General features: G+C 35.1%; 1 protein-coding gene across 1 annotated transcript in view; it reads left to right on the top strand.

Moving 5' to 3' along the window:
* ufl1 (UFM1-specific ligase 1) overlaps positions 1-17,845 on the top strand; it is a 116,577-nt gene extending 98,732 nt beyond the window's left edge. Inside the window, exons 16-19 of the mRNA XM_039747968.1 lie at positions 832-912; positions 3,015-3,100; positions 13,218-13,398; positions 17,586-17,845. Of these exons, the coding sequence (XP_039603902.1) occupies positions 832-912; positions 3,015-3,100; positions 13,218-13,398; positions 17,586-17,798 (561 nt within the window). The 3' untranslated portion in view covers positions 17,799-17,845. The remainder of the gene's footprint in view (positions 1-831; positions 913-3,014; positions 3,101-13,217; positions 13,399-17,585) is intronic.
* Positions 17,846-22,017: the final 4,172 nt, after the last annotated feature.

Raw genomic sequence — 22,017 nt, 5'->3', positions numbered from 1 at the left:
ATAGTCATAATGTGCAGAGAAGTACCTGTTTGTCTTGCTTGTGAAGAAAATATAGTGCTGGTATTTGGATATATTCTGGCCTGAATCATATATGTAAAGTGGCATATTTGACCCTCAATTAAATTGAGCTTGACATGCCTGCTCTACGGTTAGGTTATATTACCGCACATACAGAATGACGCACAATTTCATCTCTGTGATGCACCCCATTCAACGTGCCCTTACTACCTATATGGTGATTATCCCACACCACTATACTGGTTCCCATCCCAGGTGGCAGTTTTCTAAACACTAGCATCAACATACATTTCTGTTTTTGTGTTTCACACATGGAGACTGTCCCTCACTATCCTTTCAGTGATGCAGACATTTTCATCTACTGGTAATTTCAGCAGAAGTTTTGGTAGCAGAACTAAAACAATAGATTAATATGACGTATCGGCCTTGTTTTGATGTGATCACTCAATGTCAACCAGATCTCAGATTGTAGTCTGTTCTGCCAATCTTCTGAAACCTTGTCTGCAGTGAGGGTGCAGGGAGGCTGCTTAATCCATATTACCTAGTAATGGTGGAACATGACATGCTTGCCTTCAGCATGCCAGAGGTACAACCCCTTGCTTCTGGTGGCATTCAAGGAATTATGGGATGCATGGAAAACTGGCCATGTGTGGACCTCTTGCTTTGACCAAACCTTTCAATTATGATCTAATTAAAAGTGACCTGAATTATTCCACCGGAAACCTATATAATGTTTGTACTAGAATTTGTATGTTCATTAACTGTGATTCCCTGCTCCCCCAGTACATTAAATGGCATATTATATCTCCATAGATGCGATTAAAAATATTAGGAAAATTGCCAGAAGAAACTAAGCAATCCATGACAAAACTTAACAATTCTCTAAATGGAAAGGTAAGTTTTAATTTACTGGTCGTTTTATAAAAAAAAAAAAATATTTAATGAGAATTAGAAACCCTATAGGAAGATTTTACCGGTATTATATAATAACAGTTCCTTTATTATTGCTATTTTAGTTAATACGTTAGGAATATTTATAGTACTGCTTTGTTTTCAAATCAAAGTTTCAAGGCAAGTGTGTTATTAATATCCTCAACATATGGGACAAAATGTAATTTACAAAGATCCATACAGAATAATTTAGTTCTTGTGTTATTCAGCCTGTATATCAAAAATTACAAATCTTTACTTTGTTCAGTTAGCAACTTTGTATTAATTTTTCTGTTGTCTTTTTTTTCTTTGAAAGTTGGTAAAAAGTGAGAACTTGAACAGAGTTTTAACATAACAGCGTATAAATTTTTGCTTTTAGAATGTGATATGCATGTATTTTGATAATAGCATAAAATACAGAATTTAAGCACTTGTTCATGTTACTCACTGTTTAGTATAATCTGATTGTGTATAGTTTCAGTTGGAAATATTCTACCCCCTCACCTCAAAAAACATTACAGTTATGTAAATCAAGGTTAAGTAAACAGTACAACAGAAAGCCTCCTTAAAAAACAAAAAAAAATATTGATTCATATTTTAGTTAATTTTGAGAACATAAATCAACTTTGACTTCAAATGAAAATTTTAATTCTTTTCAGAAATTAGCATGTGTTGATTATTCTGCCCACAACTTAATTTGACAGTCCTTTAGCCTCTATAATTTCTGATAAGCATTTTCAGTAAGTGACAGCACGCTTACATCACTGTGGAAATCCTTGCCTATTCTTCATGTGCAAAAGCTTCCAGCTCATTGACATTTGTATTTCTCAACCAAGCTTTTATTGACTTCAAGGTGTGCTTGGTATCATTTTCTTGTTGGAGAGTTCAGTGATCACCAAGGGTGAAACTTCCCAACAGAGGGCATTATGTTTCTGTTTAAAATGGCCAGGTATTTCTGGGAATCCATGATGACAGTTACCCTGTAAAGATTGCAAATTCCTGGAACAGAAAAACAACCCCACATCATCAATGACCCACCTCGGTGTATGACCAGAGGGATGGTATTCGTATTGGCCTTTCTCACTCCAGACATACAACTGGTTCATGTGTCCATACAGTTTCAGATTAGTTTCAGTAGTCAATAGAACTGTCTCCCTAACTTCAGCAGACCTATCCAAATTCATCCTGGCATATTCTGGAATAATTTCTTCTCTCATTTAATTATTACTGGAACTCACCTTGAACACATTCATTGGTTTGATTTATTTAAGAATCATTATAGACATCAAAAAGGCATAATTATGTTTTAACACTTCTTTATGCCGTAAAAACTAGCAGAAGGGTTCAACTCTTAAAGAAGCATGGTAAAATCTAGCGCTTTCAACAAAAATAATTGGTGAATCCTTACAATCTTTGGTGTGTGATTATTTCTGATTATAACTGTATAAACTGATTAAATCCTAAATATTGTTTTAATAGGAGAAATGCAATACAGTACATAGAATGTTGTTAGATTTGTTTTATGAGGTGCCATTTTTGGAATTATTTTATCATTGGCATCTTTCCAAAATAATAAATCAGTAAATTACTCTAGAGTGTTTTTCTATTAACTGTCTCAGTGTGGCACACATCGATAATCTTGGAGTTCAGTAACCATTGAACAATGAATTGATTGCTACTAGGCAGACTTTAGGTCAAGACTATTCCATATGCAAAGTAAAGCTGTTAAGATTTAGATGTGAAAAACTCTGGTGATTCTTAAACCAGTGACCTACCTCAGTAATGTTAAAAATAATAAAGTGCTTGATAATTTTAAGTGAAAATATATATTTTACATTAAAACTTTTTTTTGTTCCTTTTTTATTTTAATGCTGAAACATCCAGGATCTTTTATTATTATATTTAGGTATTTTGTTAATCCTTGTACAAATGTTGATACTTTTAATAGTGTATCTAATCATATTTCAGTTTACCCTTTTGACTTATCAAATATTTGCATTTATTTATTTGTTACCCCATGTACAGAATTTATCTTTGTTATATTTTATAATTTGTTTTTGCTTTAGTGTTTTGAAGAATTTCTTCTCAATCTGGAATTAGTGACTGAAATTTGTGGAATAATGTTGAAAAAGGGAGACAAAAAGAAGGAAAGGTGAACTGTTTATATTTTGTTTTCCTATTTTTCTGTTACTGGTAAACTTTTATTGAAGTTAAATTTTTTTCAAACATAAATGTGCATTTCAGTGCTCTTTTATTAACATAACTAGCAAAATACCCACGCTTCGCAGTGGAGAAGTAGTGTATTAAAGAAGCAATGAAAAAGAAAAGGAAACATTTTCAAAATAACGTAACATGATTGTCAATGTAATTGTTTTCAATTACAATTTCTCATTAATGCAATTATCTAATCAACCAATCACATGGCAGTTGTTTCAATGCATTTAGGGGTGTGGTCCTGGTCAAGACAATCTCCTGAACTCCAAACTGAATGTCAGAATGGGAAAGAAAGGTGATTTAAGAAATTTTGAGCGTGGCATGGTTGTTGGTGCCAGACGTGCCTGTCTGAGTATTTCAAAATCTGCTCAGTTACTGAGATTTTCACGCACATCCATTTCTAGGGTTTACAAAGAATGGTGTGAAAAGGGAAAAACATCCAGTATGCGGCAGTCCTGTGGGCGAAAATGCCTTGTTGATGCTAGAGGTCAGAGGAGAATGGGCCGACTGATTCAAGCTGATAGAAGAGCAACTTTGACTGAAATAACCACTCGTTACAACCGAGGTATGCAGCAAAGTATTTGTGAAGCCACAAAACGCACAACCTTGAGGCGGATGGGCTACAACAGCAGAAGATCCCACCGGGTAGCACTCATCTCCACTACAAATAGGAAAAAGAGGCTACAATTTGCACGAGCTCACCAAAATTGGACAGTTGAAGACTGGAAAAATGTTGCCTGGTCTGATGAGTCTCGATTTCTGTTGAGACATTCAAATGGTAGAGTCAGAATTTGGCGTAAACAGAATGAGAACATGGATCCATCATGCCTTGTTACCACTGTGTAGGCTCGTGGTGTAATGGTGTGGGGGATGTTTTCTTGGCACACTTTAGGCCCCTTAGTGCCAATTGGGCATCGTTTAAATGCCACGGGCTACCTGAGCATTGTTTCTGACCATGTCCATCCCTTCATGACCACCATGTAGCCATCCTCTGATGGCTACTTCCAGCAGGATAATGCACCATGTCACAAAGCTCGAATCATTTCAAATTGGTTTCTTGAACATGACAATGAGTTCACTGTACTAAAATGGCCCCCACAGTCACCAGATCTCAACCCAATAGAGCATCTTTGGGATGTGGTGGAAAGGGAGCTTCGTGCCCTGGATGTGCATCCCACAAATCTCCATCAACTGCAAGATGCTATCCTATCAATATGGGCCAACATTTCTAAAGAATGCTTTCAGCACCTTGTTGAATCAGTGCCACATAGAATTAAGGCAGTTCTGAATGCGAAAGGGGGGCTAAACACCGTATTAGTATGGTGTTCCTAATAATCCTTTAGGTGAGAGTATATCTATCTCTCTCTCTCTCTCTCTCTCTCTCTCTCTCTCTCTACATATACATACATACACACACATATATCCACACTTATATATAGTCTTTGGGGTGCGAGCAAATGTTGCTGGGGGTGCCAGAATCCATGAAGGAAGAAAAATGAAAAACATTTATTTGTACAAAATCTTAATTTATTTATCCATTCCTAAATAATTAAATGGGCAGGCTATTTCGTATCAGTGCAATACGCGGTTTGTTAAAATGGATGACTCCCGCTCTTACATGCAAGTCTGCCTGGATATTATGAACAATCGTATCTGTTCAAGTTCTATTTACATTTTAAATAGAAGGAATTTTTATTTAGTCGACAGAATATTATTCCGGAATAAATCAACTCAAACCTTAAATAACTTATAATATTTTGCCCTCCATAAAATATATCCTGTCTAAATTATACAAGTTAGAAATAAAGTAAACATTAAAAGAACAAACATTCAAATTTCTTTACTCTTATGTAATTTTATATAAAAAAATAAACCTAAATTTTAAATATCCCAAAAGATTTTGCTCTCCATAAAAATATATCCTGTCAAAATTATACAAATTCAAATATGAACATGCTGCATAACAAAACCTGGAAATATAAATAAAATGTGTTCCTTTCAGCAATAACAAATCAAATCATTCAGTTGTCTTTGCTCATATGTCATTTTAGAGCTGGACGCCTGGCATCTTTTTTTGGCAACAGGTTCGTTTCTGTTTGGTGTGAGGTTCTGTGTTGTGGAGATTCTCAGGATGGATTGCAGGTGCTCATCAGTGAGGCGACTCCTGTGTGCTGTTTTGTTAGTCTTTATCACTGAGAAGAGCTTCTCACACAAATATGTGCTACCAAACATGCACAAGGTTCGAGCCGCATGTAGACGGACTTTTTTTGTTCTTCAAAGTCACCAAAGCGCGTGCAAACTCAGTGCGCTCAGTTTATCAGCAAAGTGCGATTTGGGAACACCGTAGTGACGACTTAGTTTAGCATTACTTGGTAACAGGGAAAGTGGGGCAAGTGGTTGTGTCTCCCATAAAAGCAGCCTCAATTGAAATCACTTTGTGATTGTGCACGGGTAAAAACGTCCGCTGAAGTGTCAGATTCTTATTTAATTCTTCTGCTTTCTGTATCTTCTGCATTGCATTCAGGTCTTTCAAGTTACCCTGATGTTTTGTTTTATAGTGCCGTCTTAGATTAAATTCTGTAATTACAGCCACATTAGCTCCACAAATGGTACAGTATTTGTTTTGTGAGTGTTACTGAGTGTTGCTGTCATCAAGGATTTGATTATCATTATTTCTTTCAATCAGGTTCGTATTTGTAGGATGTTTTGTGTTCAAGTTACATTCCGTGTTTGTCAATCGTTGTAAAGATGACAGGTTTCATTCATCGATTCGTTTCTTACTGCATCAATAAACAGCTCGTCTTCTTCTTTATCTGAGACCTGACACACTGCATGCACGGGTTTTTTTACACTGTCTTCCTTTAGCGGGACATTGACTTTTCCAACGTGTGCTTTGTTTCCGCAGTAGTTGGATTTATGAATATGCTTGTATGTATGAGACGCTTCATATTTTTTGCTGCCTTTTCAATTGTGTAATTCGGTTTTTGTTCAGCGCTCTTTGGAACTGTTGCCTTTTATCTGTGCACTGTGTCAGTTCACGTGAGCCACTCGGTGTACATGCATCGAAGGTTCCCAGCTGTGCTGGTGCCATCTCCTGCTATGTCCATGGCTGTATTTAATGTTACCTTAGTCCTGGCACTTAAAACTTTCTCGCAGTTTAAGCTGAGTTTGTGTCAAACACCACCCTGACCATCTCATCTTCCTCTCCATAAGCACACTCCTTCACCCGTGAATATTTACCCGTGTCAGTTTGCTATTGGATTGCTGCTGACGGACGGCCTTATATGGGCAGGCACTAAATTACAAACACCAGCGCAGCCTGTCTATGAACTTAATTTAAAGTGTAGGTTTACATCGTGCTTTGTTTCCGAAGTAGCAGAACTCATGAATATAGTTGTATATGTCACTCGCTCGCTTCTTATTGTTTCGCTGCCTTCTCAATTATATAATGCATGATTTCTTCAGCGCTTTTTGAGGTCTTCCTGGTTTTCTATGTACTGCGTGATTACGTGGGAGGCGTGATGATGTCACACGAAACTCCCCACGGCGTTGAAGCTCATCTCCATTACAGTAAATGGAGAAAAACTGCTTCCAGTTATGACCATTACTGGCGTAGAATTTCGATATAAAACCTGCCCAACTTTTGTAAGGAAGCTGTAAGGAATGAACCTGCCAAATTTCAGCCTTCCACCCACACGGGAAGTTGGAGAATTAGTGATGAGTGAGTGAGTGAGTGAGGGCTTTGCCTTTTATTAGTATAGATATATATCCCGATCTACATACTCGAATAATGGATACTTTTTTCGCAATCAATGATTGTTTTGGTAAAGCCATACTCAGTGTATTCATTAGATGAGCGGTAAAAAGTAAGGCGAGGGAGGATGACTTATTGAGGCATGCAGGCTGTAGTGCTGGCGTCAGCGCTATCTGAATTGCGCGATCACATTTGAAAAATATATCTTTTCAAGTTCTATTTAGTCCATATGTGTCAAACTCAAGGGGCTGGGCCACATCCGCACGGCGTGTAATTATATCCGGCCCGAAATTATTTTATATACTGTATTATTGTTATTAATGGCCGGGTATATGAAGCGCTGGTAACACAATAAACTACAGATCCCATAATGCAGCGCTTCAGCTGCCTTGCCGAACACTTACCGCGTTAATCAAGTCTACCTTATGATGCTGCAAGTTATTGCGGCTAGCTCAACGATGCTGAAGAGAAAAGTTGATTCTGAAAATAGAGCCTTTAAAACCGATGGGAGGCTGAGTATATGTTTACTGAACCCGTGTGTCTCATTTGTGGAGCTAATGTGGCTGTAATTACAGAATTTAATCTAAGACGGCACTATGAGACAAAACATCAGGGTAACCTGAATGCAATGTAGAAGATACAGAAAGCAGAAGAATTAAATAAGAATCTGACACTTCAGTGGACGTTTTACCGTGCACAATCACAAAGTGATTTCAAGTGAAGCTGCTTTTATGAGAGACACAAATGCACCAGTGCAACTTGCCCCACTTTCCCTGTTGCCAAGTAATGTTAAACCAAGTCGTCACTACGGTGTTCCCAAATACGCACTTTGCTGATAAACTGAGCACACTGAGTTTGCACGGCGCTTTGGTGACTTTGAAGAACAAAAAAAGTCCGTCTACCTACGGCTCGAACCTTGTGCATGTTTGGTAGCACATATCTATGTGAGAAGCTCTTCTCAGTGATAAAGACTAACAAAACAGCACACAGGAGTCGCCTCACTGATGAGCACCTGCAATCCATCCTGAGAATCTCCACAACACAGAACCTCACACCAAACATAAACAAACTTGTTGCCAAAAGATGCCAGGCGTCCAGCTCTAAAATGACATAAGAGCAAAGACAACTGAATGATTTGATTTGTTATTTGGAAAGGAACACATTTTATTGATATTTCCAGGTTTTGTTATGCAGCATGTTCATATTTGAATTTGTATAATTTTGACAGGATATATTTTTATGGAGAGCAAAATATTATAAGTTGTTTAAGGTTTGAGTTGATTTATTCACGAATAGTATTCCTGTCTGTTTTACCATTCCTACCAAAGAGATTTCTGTCGACTAAATAAAAATTCCTTCTGTTTAAAATTTAAATACAACTTGAACAAATCGATAGTTCATAATATCCACGCAGACTTGCAACGTAAGAAGCGGGAGTTATCCGTTTTAACAAGCAGCGTATTGCACTGATCTGAAATAGCTGTGTGTGTATATATGTAGATATGTATGTATGTATATGTATATATATATATATATATATATATATATATATATATATATATATATATATATGTGTGTGTGTATATATATATATATATATATATATATATATATATGTATATATATATATATATATATATATATATATATATATATATATATATATATATATGTATGTATATATATATATATATATATATATATATATATATATATATATATATATATATATATATATATATATATATATATATATATATATATATATATATATATATATATATATATATATATATATATATATATATGTGTATATATATATATATATATATATATATATATATGTGTATATATATATATATGTGTATATATATATATATATATATATATATATATATATATATATATGTGTATATATATATGTGTGTGTGTGTGTCATCACTCACAACAGTGACAAAACAATTACATTGACAATCATGTTACGTTATTTTCAAAATATTTCCTTTTCTTTTTCATTGCTTCTTTAACACACTATTTCTCTGCTGCGAAGCGCGGGTATTTTGCTAGTATGGACTAAATAGAACTTGAAAAGATATATTTTTTCAAATGTGATCGCGTAATTCAGATCGAGTTGACGCACACTACAGTACATCAAGCCCGCGTGCTATTGTGGTTTTGCCTGCGTGCCTCAATAAGTTACCTCCCTCGCTCTTACTTTTTTACTGTTCATCTAATGAATACACTGAAAGGCTTTACCAAAACAATCATTGATCGCGGATAAAGTATCCATTATTCATAAAGCTTCAATTGGTGATCTGTCTTTCTGCGTTAACCGCATATTTTTCATACGTTTCAATCCAAGGGGATGCGAGGCTAAAATGAATCGTGAAGCGCTGCGTAGCATACTCAGTGCATCCCCTCTTGGGAATTGAACCTCGGACACCGACGCTAGAGGCGAAGCCTCTACTATTGCGCCACGGCGTGTGGTTTGTCTATTTGAGCATAGCAGTGTAATTCGGTTTTTGTTCAGCACTCTTTGGAACTGTTGCTTTTTGTCTGCGCACTGCGTCAGTTCACGTGAGCCGCTGAATATGGTTTTATATATCACTCGCTTGCTTCTAATTGTTTCGCTTCCTTCTTAATTATATAATGTATGTTTTCTTGGAGCTCTTCCTGGTTTTCTACGTACTGCGTGATTACGTGGGAGGTATGATGATATCACACGAAACTCCGCCCCCCCATCCCCCCCACGGCTTTTGAGCTCAACTCCATTACAGTATATGCAGAAAAATAGCTTCCAGTTATGACCATTACGCGTAGAATTTCGAAATGAAACCTGCCCCACTTTTGTAAGGAAGCTGTAAGGAATGAGCCTGCCAAATTTCAGCCTTCTACCTATACGGGAAGTTGGAGAATTAGTGATGAGTCAGTCAGTGAGGGCTTTGCCTTTTATTAGTATAGATAAAACATCTCTTAAAGTTTTAGGTATAAACAATGGTGGAAAGCGGACTAAAACTTCAAGTAAAAATATCGGTATTTAGACAAATATTTACTTCAGTAAAAGGTAAAGTATCTGACATGTAAAGTAAAAGTAAAAATGTACACTTCGAAAAATTACTTATTTAGTTTCTTTTGGGGGAAAAAACCTAAATAAGTAAATAGCCTGAAATGTATACAGTGGTGTGAGAAACTATTTGCCCCCTTCCTGATTTCTTATTCTTTTGCATGTTTGTCACACAAAATGTTTCTGATCATCAAACACATTTAACCATTAGTCAAATATAACACAAGTAAACACAAAATGCAGTTTTTAAACAAGGGGGCAATTACTTTTTCACACAGGGCCATGTAGGTTTGGATTTTTTTTTCTCCCTAAATAATAAAAACCATCATTTAAAAACTGCGTTTTGTGTTTACTTGTGTTATATTTGACTAATGGTTAAATATGTTTGATGATCAGAAACATTTTGTGTGACAAACATGCAAAAGAATAAGAAATCAGGAAGGGGGCAAATAGTTTTTCACACCACTGTATGCTGTTCTTTGGAAAGTGTAAGCAGCATATACATACACATACTGTAGTAATACAATAGATGATATTTATTAATAATGACATATAGACACATACACAAATTGTGAACTGCCTACGGCAATTCAGTTTAAAACTGTAATCTGTATATAGTTGGTAAGCAATTAATAAATATCGCCTATATAAACCAGTTAACATTTTAGTCTGTAATTATCAATTATAAACTTTGTTTGAGACAGCAAAGGCTTCTGAAAAATGAAGAGAAAATCTTGCAGTTTTGCAGTAGGAGATACCAGAAATTAAACCGGTATTTACATCAAAATAGCAAAAGTCTTCTTAATCTTGTTGATATTAGGCACTATCGTAAAGGAGCAAAGTCTCAGATTCATTTGGTTGTGCTGCATTTCTCAAATCATTAAATTAATGAATAAGAAAAAGGTATTTAGGTATTTGGAGAAAAAAAATGTATATTTTGTCAGTTGATACTTAAAATATGTGCGTAGACAAATACAAAACTGAGTTAACTGCCAGTTATGCGCGGCATCAAAACAAACTTGTTAGCAAGGGAATACAGCTGTTGTATGTGCTAAGTGCACCCCACTTATGCATTACACACTTAAATAAAAGCATCTTCTTTTGAATGGTGCTTCCTGTTATAGAAGCTTATCCTTTCAGACAACTGGTCACTGCTTCAAGCCATTTTCTTTTATAAGTATATTAAAACTGATTTTAAAGGACTTGATAAGGACACTGTAACCTAATAAAATGTACAGTTCACATTACTGGTCTAAATCATCAATCTTTATACATTTTAGATCAGTAAAATTAATGCTGTAAACAAATAAAATTCTATCACCGTTCCCTAAATTAAACTATTTCAATTAGAGTTCATTATATTTTACTTAGTATATATTATATATAATTAAATATAAACACCAATAAACATTTTATAACATTTTTCTTTTATTTCTAGACTCATTCATTAGAATATAGAAATATTTAATGGTAGAATTTTGTATTTTTTTAGTATAATATGAAGAAAACAAATGAGGCAGAAAAGACTTTGGGATTAACAAAGTAAATCAAATCAAAAATAAAAAAATAAATCAGAATTTTTAGAAAAAAAATGGGCATGACTGTATACCATATTATATAAAATACTTTTAAAATATTCAATGTTGTGGTGTCACTAAGTATATAAAGTAAATACAAACTTATCTATAAAATGTTTTTGCACTTAGAAACAAATAATTGATATTGGCAGCTAAAACACTGCTTTACTTGTAAAAAAAATCTTTTAAAAAAATTTTTGCTCTTAATTCGTTTTCATTGCTAAAGTATTCAATAAATTTTAGAATGTACAATGTACTAACTGGTTAATTCCTAATGCTTAAGATGTAGTTATAAAAATGAATTAAAGCAATCAATATGTAGTGCATGTTTCTTACCAATCTTGAGCCCTATCATACAAACTCCATATATTTAAACTGTCAATTACTTTGTCAAATATTACATTTTGAAGTGCAAAGCAGTCAAATCGCTAGAATCGCTGAACTTCATAAATATTGGTGAATTATAGAAGAACATAAGAAGTTTTGACTCCTTTTTTTTTTTTTTTTAACTGTAAGTTCACTGATTGACCTTATTTTTAATAATAGCAAATAGGCTGTCATCTTTTTCCATCACTACTAAAACTAACAGATGCAGCTTTTGTTTCTGTGTCTAGAGATGCTCCTCTGTCAGAATTTTACAGTAGTATCTTTCAAATATGCTTTATACTACTGTATTATTTTAAACACTACTAGTTTAAAAGATCAATTTATTTCCATGTGTTTTCATAAGTTGCATACATATATGTCCACAGTTCTTCAGGAAAAAGAGTTTACATTGCATAATAAGCCTGCTTTGTTTTATGTCTTAGAGACTGGATTAAGCTTGGGCAGGAATTTTTGGTCTCTACGTTATAAAGTGTGCAGACACTGTAACTTGGCCTTTCCATCACATCGTCTACCACACAGGTAATCTCCACATGCAGACATCAAAGTCACAGCACATGAGATTTAAAGCAGGGTCTTTTAACATTTCCTGGCCAATTCATTGGGTCATTACACTAAGATATACTGAGATGCACCCACTCGCTGACACAACTGGAGAGAACTATTGCAGTCATTTTTAATCATTTATTAAAACATGTTGAAGTCCAATATCATGATGACCTACATCCCCAAAAATATGTGCTTAGTTATATTTTAATTCATTGTCAAGTTTGAGTTTTAAACTTAAGCAATCAATAGTAGATAGATTAGTACTTAATAACGACCCACTTTAAAATGTAATAAAGTTAAATTGTTACTAAATAAGTATACTTTTTAAAGAGTAAAACTATTTGCATTTAAAAATTACAGTTCCATTTGTAATCTACTCAAGTACAGTCACAAATGTAATTCATTAGTTTCCACCAGTGGATGTACGGTGCATGTAATCATTAAAGGAAATTAAAAGGGCTCAATTGATTTAAGTCTTGTTTTTCTGCACATCTTTGAAAGGCTTGCATCTTTGTGTTTAACTTTTAATTGCCATTTCCACAGAAACTGTCTAGTTTAATGTTGATGTTAACTAATTTATAGTATGTTCCTCAGATCCGAGCGAAAAACTGTAATTTGTAGCTTCCAGTTCCCATGCCGTAGTGTTTCTGTGAAGTAACACTAACTAATATTTACTTATAAGACCTCTTAAGTTCTTTCCAATAATTTGCTTTGATTATGATTTCAGACAAGCTCTATTTCAACATCGTCAAGCTCTAATGGAGCAGCTAAAAGTGACTGAAGACCCTGCTTTTGTACTTCATCTGACAAGTGTTCTGATGTTTCAGTTTTATACAAACTGCATGCTTCATGCACCAGGACGTTGTGTGCCACAAATTATTTCAACTCTTAGTGGTATGATTCCAGAGGTATGTGCTTGGGGCCTTTTTTCATTGTATCAGTGTGTGAGTAAGAATTTTTACCAAGAAGCATGTCTCATCAATTTTATTTGGTTTAGCTGATGCAGTAAATTCATATTTATATTGTTAACCGACTAAGAGTCTCAAAACAGCAATGGTGCCTGTCTATCACTATTTACGTACAACAGTACTGTCACAGGGCCAGTTTTGAGTTACTAGTTAACCTAGATGTAAAGTATGCTAATAATTGCATGTTGCATCTTGAAGCTAGTCCATTCAAGAACCAGAATGCAAACATGTAGCAGATTGGAACTATCCATCCATCCATCCATCATCTAACCCACCATATCCTAACAACAGTGTCACGGAGGGGGTCTACTGGAGCCAATCCCAGCCAACAGAAGGGCGCAAGGCAGGAAACAAACCCCAGGCAGGGCACACACACACACACCAAACACACAATTTAGAATCTCCAGTGCACATAACCGGCATGTCTTTGGACTGTGGGAGGAAACCGGAGTACCTGGAGGAAACCCATGCAGACACAGGGAGAACCCAGGTCTCCTAACTGTGAGACAGCAGCGCTACCACTGTGCCATCGTGCCGCCCAGATTGGAACTAGTACAGTGCAAATAAATACCTAATGTTTTGTTCCCATGTGCATTATTCCATTAGCTTGGAGTTGGTCATTTGGGCTTGTAGACATTTTATGCTTGGATCTACAATTTTAAAATAAAAATTCAAAGACATTTAAATATTCAACCAAGATTTTTCTTTATACTTAATTTGCTCGTACCCTTGTACTTGTTTTTTGTTGAAAATGAACACATTAATTACATTTATGAAGAATCATTATGTCTCCTTGAATTAGGACGTATTTTTAATTGTTGCAGAAGCCAATGTGAATTATGGTATTTCCTTATCTGTGCACTGTTTTTAGCTTTGGTAAAACAAGGTGCCCTTACTAAAAACACATTAATAGAAATCGCAATCAAAATGTATGCCAATGTCCAAGTAAGTTGTTAAGATTCTTTAAGGGAAACTTTCCAGGTTAAAAGAACAGCTTGTGATGTAATCTTTGGGAGTTCATGATAAATATAGTTGTGTATATTTTTTTAATAGGTGTTTTCTATATTTAAAATATTTTAAAGTAAGACTGGTATTTTGGAGGACACTGAGTAAGACCAATTTATACTGTGTAGAATTTCTTGAAAATATAATGTTGAACCTTATGAATATTTCTTCCATTAACGCACATTTATTTTTTTAGCAGCTTAACCTATATCAGGAAGATGGCTATATACTATAAATAGGAGAAATTTGTTTCATTGTTTCTCAAATATCACTGCAGTAGCCATAGCAGTTGTGCAGCCATGGACTTCAGATATATTATTTCAAAGGCTATGGTTATGATAAAGACTGAAAACACTTTAACTTGGTTTTGACATTTAATATGAAAATTAATACCTCTGAACATGTTCAATGAGTTAACATCTAATGACTATTTCAGAATACTGCTGGAGCAATATGGTCTTTTCTCTGACATACTTGTGACTGTATAGATGTTAAAAATTGACTTAATCTTTAATGTGAGCCAAACATTTAGCTTGTAAGCATGTGGCCTCATTTAATATATATATATATATATATATATATATATATATATATATATATATATATATATATATATATATATATATATATATATATATAATATATAATATATATATATATATATATAATATAAATATATATATATATATATATATATATATATATATATATATATATATATATATATATATATATATATAAATATAAATAAATAATGAGGCCACAAATATGTGAATAATTTTGGAGATTGTGGAAGGATTGCATAAACTCCTAGATAAAGTATAAGCCCAAAATATATATATAAACAGTACTGAAAATGATTTATATCACATATTAATATTATTGTTACCTAATATTTGTAAGTGCATATTATATTTTTGATAATATATTTTGTTGGTAAAGAAGAGAGCTGCAATGCAGTGTAACAGAGGTGTTAAAATTGCATGGTGACTGGAGAGAGGTGAAGTGTCTTAACTGTGCTGTTGAAATTCCACATGTGGAGCTTCATATGTACCAGTTTCATGGCAGTCTTCATTCATTGAACTAATGCTGCAAAGCGCATTCCAGGTCCAGTTCTCCGCTTTGAGCCTCTCCCTCTTTTGCTGCCCCTTATCAACCCTTCAATCTGCCTTGCCCTTTGCCTGCAGAGTTTTACCACCAGCCCTAGTTCACTCAGCTCACATGGGCTTTGTAGCAACTCATTTTGCCACATTTTTTCCTAGCTTCATGAGCCTGAAGCTTCACTGGCATCAGTGCTCCCAGGCCAGTGTAACTTAGCAGATGTGTAAGTGGAAACATGAGTCTATCAGCTATCCTCCTCTCTGTGCTGATGATGCAAACACACTCCGTATCCTGGATCTCAGCCTTGGCACTTTCCAGCAACTCTTCTAAAGAGCTTAGAAAGTCCATTTTAGGTCTTTATGGCATTTGTAGTCCTTATCTAATCTCTGGCTCTTTTAGTTGGCTCACGGTCCTCACTGTTGCAGGTTTGTTGTTTTTATAGGTGCATCTACCACTGGTGAAGGAATGCCAGCTCTTACAATGGGTAACTTATTACTGGCTGATGTAGTCTGTCCATGCTGTTATAATAGTAAAAGTTGTCAATGTTACAGTAAAATAAATTGAAATGATGTTATAGCTCGACCTGTTCAAAACAGGTATACTTAATAGTAAGGTTTGTTTGTCACTGTATTACGGGGGGTTCCCAAGTATTATTTACAAGTTTTCATATTGGCAGAGGCTTTTTGCCCCAAATCTTCGGAAATATGAAGGGTTTACTGTATTTTGCTAGACATTTTTTTACTGGAATATTAAACAAAAAAAAATGTGCCACACAAATTCACATAATGTTTAACTTCAGGAACAACCATTTTATGAATATTTGCATATGCAAAGAATCAGAGTCCATTTTAAATATGTACCTCTGTGCAGTTATTTCAAGTACAGCTTGCCACAGTTCAAGAATATATTGCAGCAGAATGAACTACTTTTGTATGAGACTAAAGTTTGGTGATGTATAATCCTAGTCTTGGTTATTCTTATACCTGATTATTCTGTGTTTAAACATTGTCGATCAGGCAACCTTGGAATGGGTTGGGGATAAATGTTGGTGATGAGTAATCTGTCTCGGGTCCACTGGTTATTGTAAGGAGTAGTTGTGCACTCTTGTGCTGTGGTTCACTCACCTTGTCATATGTGTTCCTCCTGCTTTCCCACGTTATCCTTGGCATCACAGCTCCAAAACACATCATGAACTAGTTGGAAAATCCCAAGGAAAAATTAAAGGTCAGCCTTTGAATGTGAAACTATAAGTGATAAAGTCTAGGTAAAGTTCTTAAATAGAAATTATTTAAAGAAAAGCAGTGCCTTATTGTGGTTTGTTTTGGTGATTAATGGTATTGATAAACTAATTCAACCAATGTTCATTTAATGTGGTGTTATTTGAACAATAACTGGATCATTTGTTGGGCTGCGGAAGCCTCAAAATTGTTAACCATTTAAATTAATTGTAATTCGGTGTTCATGTTAAGAAATATTACTTTATGTGGGGAGTTTAAGGAACAGATTAGTTTCTTCTTAAAATAGGAGAACCCTGTATGCATCTCTTTTTTGGCACTTGCCCTACTGAATTGGATAGAATCATTGATATATCCAGCTGCACTAAACATCACTGCTTCAGGTTGCAGTAGCTTGGCTCATATTTACCAAAGCCCATATCGATTTGCATTGTCACAAAGATTTCTAATTTGATTACATTAAATCTTTGTGTGTGTTTGTACATTGCTGTTGAATGCTGCTTTGACGTTTCTTTCATTCTAACTATATGTAGGTGACTGGTGTGGTCTTATAAAAACTGCAGTGAGTACTGTTGCAGGATACTATCCAGCTGATTTACAGATGATTTTTGATGCAGCTCATAGTCTATAACTGTGAGCTAAAGCCGTATTTACTACTGTAATTCTTATTAATGTGTTTTGTTGCATTCTTTGGAGATACATATTTGGGAGTGTCCTTATGTATGGTTACTGCATATAATGCAAAGAATGTTTATTTTAAAAATATTATTTTTTTCCATTCCACAGGATCAACATAAACTTCTGTCTAAATATCAGAGTCTGGTAGTGAAGCAACTGATTGATCAAAATCGCAAGTCGGGACAGACAGAAGATGACACTACACAGAATCAAGCTGAGGAAAATATGGCTGAAGAAATTCGCAAAGAACTCATGTCTTTAACCCCAGTAATCAAAGACCTTGTCTTAAAAACAGGGAAAACGTCTTTAACTGAAGAATGAAATTTTTTCATTGTTTTAATAAATGCTTCATTCAGCATGAACTCTTTTAATCAGTGCCTTCTTAAGTGGTATTGCCACAGGTTTCACTAGTTTCCTTGCCAGCTGCCTTATGTGTCCTTTTAATTTAATTAAATTATGCAGACATTTTGCTAACTTTGGCCATGCAGGAGAAAATCTGCTTTCATTAATCTGTATATGCATCTTTTCAGAATAGAATAAGCACTAATCTATATTGCATTTAACAAATAACAAGTTTTCTTTGTTTAGGTGTATTAAGTGTTACTTTGTGAATTGCTCATGGAAGACTAGTGTTGGTTGGCAAAATTTGCCACAGCATTTTTCACAGTGAATATGCAGTGTTTGCTGGGGACCTTGTTTGCTGAATGTTTTCCTAAAAATTAGCCATACAGCTGGGTTAGAGAAACATTTTTGTCAGCCCAGCACCTCGTAATGCTTTGTTAGGCCAGTGTGACATCACACATATGTACATTGTATCATCACTACTTGATTAGGCATGTTATGCTGTGCAGTGTAGCACAGATATGGTAGTGATCAGGTAGTCCCCCTGGAGTATACTGTATAATGCTGATCCCTGTGCTCTGGTACTCTGAAGCTCAAACAGGAAAGTGTTCGTATGGAGTAGCACAAACCAATTTTTGAGTCCCAGCAGCCCGCCAGGCCCACATAAGGGTAAGAGAGTACAACCTGAATGCATGCACAATTAGCCACGTTGTGTGGCACCTTGTCAAAACAAACCTTAAAGGAGCCCAGAACCAGAAAACATGTCAGGTCCTGTGAAATAATAGTAATAATGAAAGATTTATTACTATTTACAAGGAAATTTTATGTTTTCCACAGAAGAAAATGGTGTGATGCATCTTCCAAGATAGATTGGACACAGCTGGCACTTTATTGCTTCTAATCTATCAGTGCCAATTCGTCACACTTTTTTTCTTTTATCAAAAAGGTAGAACTGTACTTCTAAAAGGTAATAAATCTTTTGTTATTATTTTACAGGGTTTAATGTTCATTTTGACTTGCAAACATTGCCAGCAGGCTAGAGCACTGTCTTAAAATGCCATGAAGATTTTTTTTACTTATTGTTAGTTTTTGGCCATTTGTTGTATTGTGTTTGTGATTATCATTCTGGCTGTGTTTTTTGTTGCTTGAGGCAGCGTGGCTCAATGGTTAACACTGCTGCCTCACTTCATAGGTCTCATTTTTGGCCACAATCTGTCCAGCATTGTTGGCAGGTGCATCTGTAGCCCTCAGGGATACTGAAAACACCACTGCATCATTGTAATCCAAAACTATCTCGGTTCCTCCTTTCCCCATTGACTACAGTGCATGTCGTTGAATTTCACCATACTCGTGGCAATCCTTGGTGATTGCTCATCACTAGGAAAGACCTAAGTTTATTGTTTTCTTTAAAATAAATTAAGAATTTTGCTATTAAATAACACTAAATTTCTTAAAACACCCACATCAGTGGTCTGCTCAAGAAAATAATCTTGAATTAAATTTTTTCCCCAAGGATATTTATTCATATTTGTTATTGTGTTGTTAAGCTATAGCAATATTTAATCACTGGAAAATATTGAATTATTTTGCAATGTGCTGATTCATACTAGAAGATATTCAGTTTTGTTTCTTTTAACATCTTAACATTCTGTAAATAACAAATTAAATTTTCATAATATTAGGGTTGAGTGTGGTCTTTAAAATTTCCAGCATCAGTGTTGTTTATTCTTATCTTTTTAAAGTTTGTTCTAAGCCAAGCTTCATTTCCTCTTTCAAACTTCTTGAATTAGCTGACATTTGAGAGATTACTGTGTGTCATGGACATTCCTGTCTGTACAGCAAAGTTGTGCACAAAAGAGAGTTCATAACAGGATGTCATGTCAATGCAACTATAAGCAAACATCCTTCGTTCGAGCAGGCAAACTAACATCAACAGAATACATCTGGAAAGCCAACCTAGAGTTAACCAAAGAACAGCACAAAAATATAACCTGACAACACACAGAATTAAATGCTTTGTACAGCAAACCAGATTTAGAAATGGGATGCCCGTGTTGCCCACAGCTGGCATCACCTCCATTGAACCTGGACATCGATCGTCATGAAACCGAGGAAGCAAGAGATGCTGCAAAAGTGTGCAGAGCTTTATTTTCACAAAGCCCAGTGTACAAAACAAAAAGGTGATGTAGTCCATAATTTTTAATAAAAACAATGTCAGTGGTGCAGGTTAAAATTCCATAAATAAATAAATACATAAATCCAAAAATCGGTTGAAATAAAAAGTTAAAACACTGACCCATTAAAAACCATCATGAGCATCAGTGCCTCCTTCTAATTCATGTCCATGTTGCTTATCCATGGTTTTTTAGGATTATAATTTCACATTTTGAAAAAAATTTTTAGCAAATATAGTTCTCTTAAAAAAAAAAACTTCTGTCCAATTTGAGGTAATACAGCACACCACTTTCCCTCTGAGTTCTAGATATTGGAGTAGAATTCTTCCAGTAGAGCAAAGCAAGTCTATATGCTAGAAGTGTGGTATGGTATATTCCCACCAATTTCTTATATTGTACTTTAATCCCGTCTATGAGTCCTCCAAATACTTTCACTAATGAGTTAGGACTGATTTTTATATCCAAGGCATTCTCTTACAAAAAATGTTTGCAAAACTAATTAAAGTGTTGGACATTTACAAAACATCTGGCCTTGCAATGCATACACTTGATGACTGTGCTCACAAGTTAAATGTTGTCCTGGGTAAATTTTACACAATGAGGTGCATATTGAACTAGAATGTACTCCATGAATGGCCGAGGTCCACTACTTTTCAGAAATTTTAATTGATCGATGTCGTTCCATTCATTCCCTAGGATCATTACAGAGTAAGTTCCTAAAATGTTTCATATAGTCTAGAGATGCTATCTGAATCTTCACCCAAAGTTGCCTGTATTGCTTCAGGGATAGATATGGGTGATTGCTTTTAACAAAATTATAATAAGAAAAAAGTGTGTTGGTGGAAGATTAAATGTGAAGTGCTATTGGTCAAAATAGGCAAATATGTTATCAATATAGAAATTGGCAAGTGTCGCAATGACAAGCATTTCCATAGGTTGAATAGTGCATAAGTTAGAGAAACTTGAAAAGGGTGACTTATGCATTAGGGCAATAGACAAGACATATTCTGTCTTAAAATGTGTCCTTCATTGTTTCCAGATGTTAAGTAAATTGTGAACCACTGGGTTGCTGTAAATAATCAAATGTTCACTGCAATATGGAGAAGAGCATGCAAAGAAGAATTGATTTGGTTTCCATTATGTATCAGGGTAGCTTATATTTTTGTATTTTTTTGGGTAAATATTTACAGCTCTGGAATAAAATTCAAAGTTAGGTAATAACATGCTGCCATCAGCTTTAGATCTCTATAGAGCTGCCATTTTATTCATTTCTGTTTTGAGTTCCATATATATTATGTTAAAATTGAATGTAATTTCTTAAAGTATATTGATGTACTTTATACAGGGTTGTTTTGAAAGAGACATGGGAGCTTTGGGAGGATATTTACAGTGGGATGCAAAAGTTTGGGCAACCTTGTTAATAGTCATTATTTTCCTGTATAAATCGTTGGTTGTTACGATAAAAAATGTCAGTTAAATATATCATATGTTAAATATATCAGAAAGCTGTCCCAGAGATTTAAGCTGTCTGTTTCCACAGTTAGGAACATATTGAGGAAATGGAAGACCACAGGCTCCGTTCAAGTTAAGGCTTGAAGTGGCAGACCAAGAAAGATTTTGGATAGACAGAAGCTTAATAATGGTGAGAACAGGCAGAGACAACCCACAGACCAGCACCAAAGACCTACAACATCATCTTGCAGCAGATGGAGTCACTGTGCATCGTTCAACCATTCGGCACACTTTTCACAAGGAGATGCTGTATGCGAGAGTGATGCAGAGGAAGCCTTTTCTCTGCCCACAGCACAAACCGAGCCGCTTGAAATATGCTCAAGCACATTTGGACAAGCCAGCTTCATTTTGGAATAAGGTGCTGTGGACTGATAAAACTAAAATTGAGTTATTTGGGCATAACAAGGGGCGTTATGCATGGAGGAAAAAGAACACAGCATTCCAAGAAAAACACCTGCTACCTACAGTAAAATATGGTGGTGGTTCCATCATGCTGTGGGGCTGTGTGGCCA

Source organism: Polypterus senegalus, chromosome 3 (genome assembly GCF_016835505.1).
Source record: "Polypterus senegalus isolate Bchr_013 chromosome 3, ASM1683550v1, whole genome shotgun sequence".
Lineage (NCBI taxonomy): Eukaryota > Metazoa > Chordata > Cladistia > Polypteriformes > Polypteridae > Polypterus > Polypterus senegalus.
Note: the sequence above shows the minus strand (reverse complement) of the source record. Positions and strands in the feature narration are given on the sequence as shown.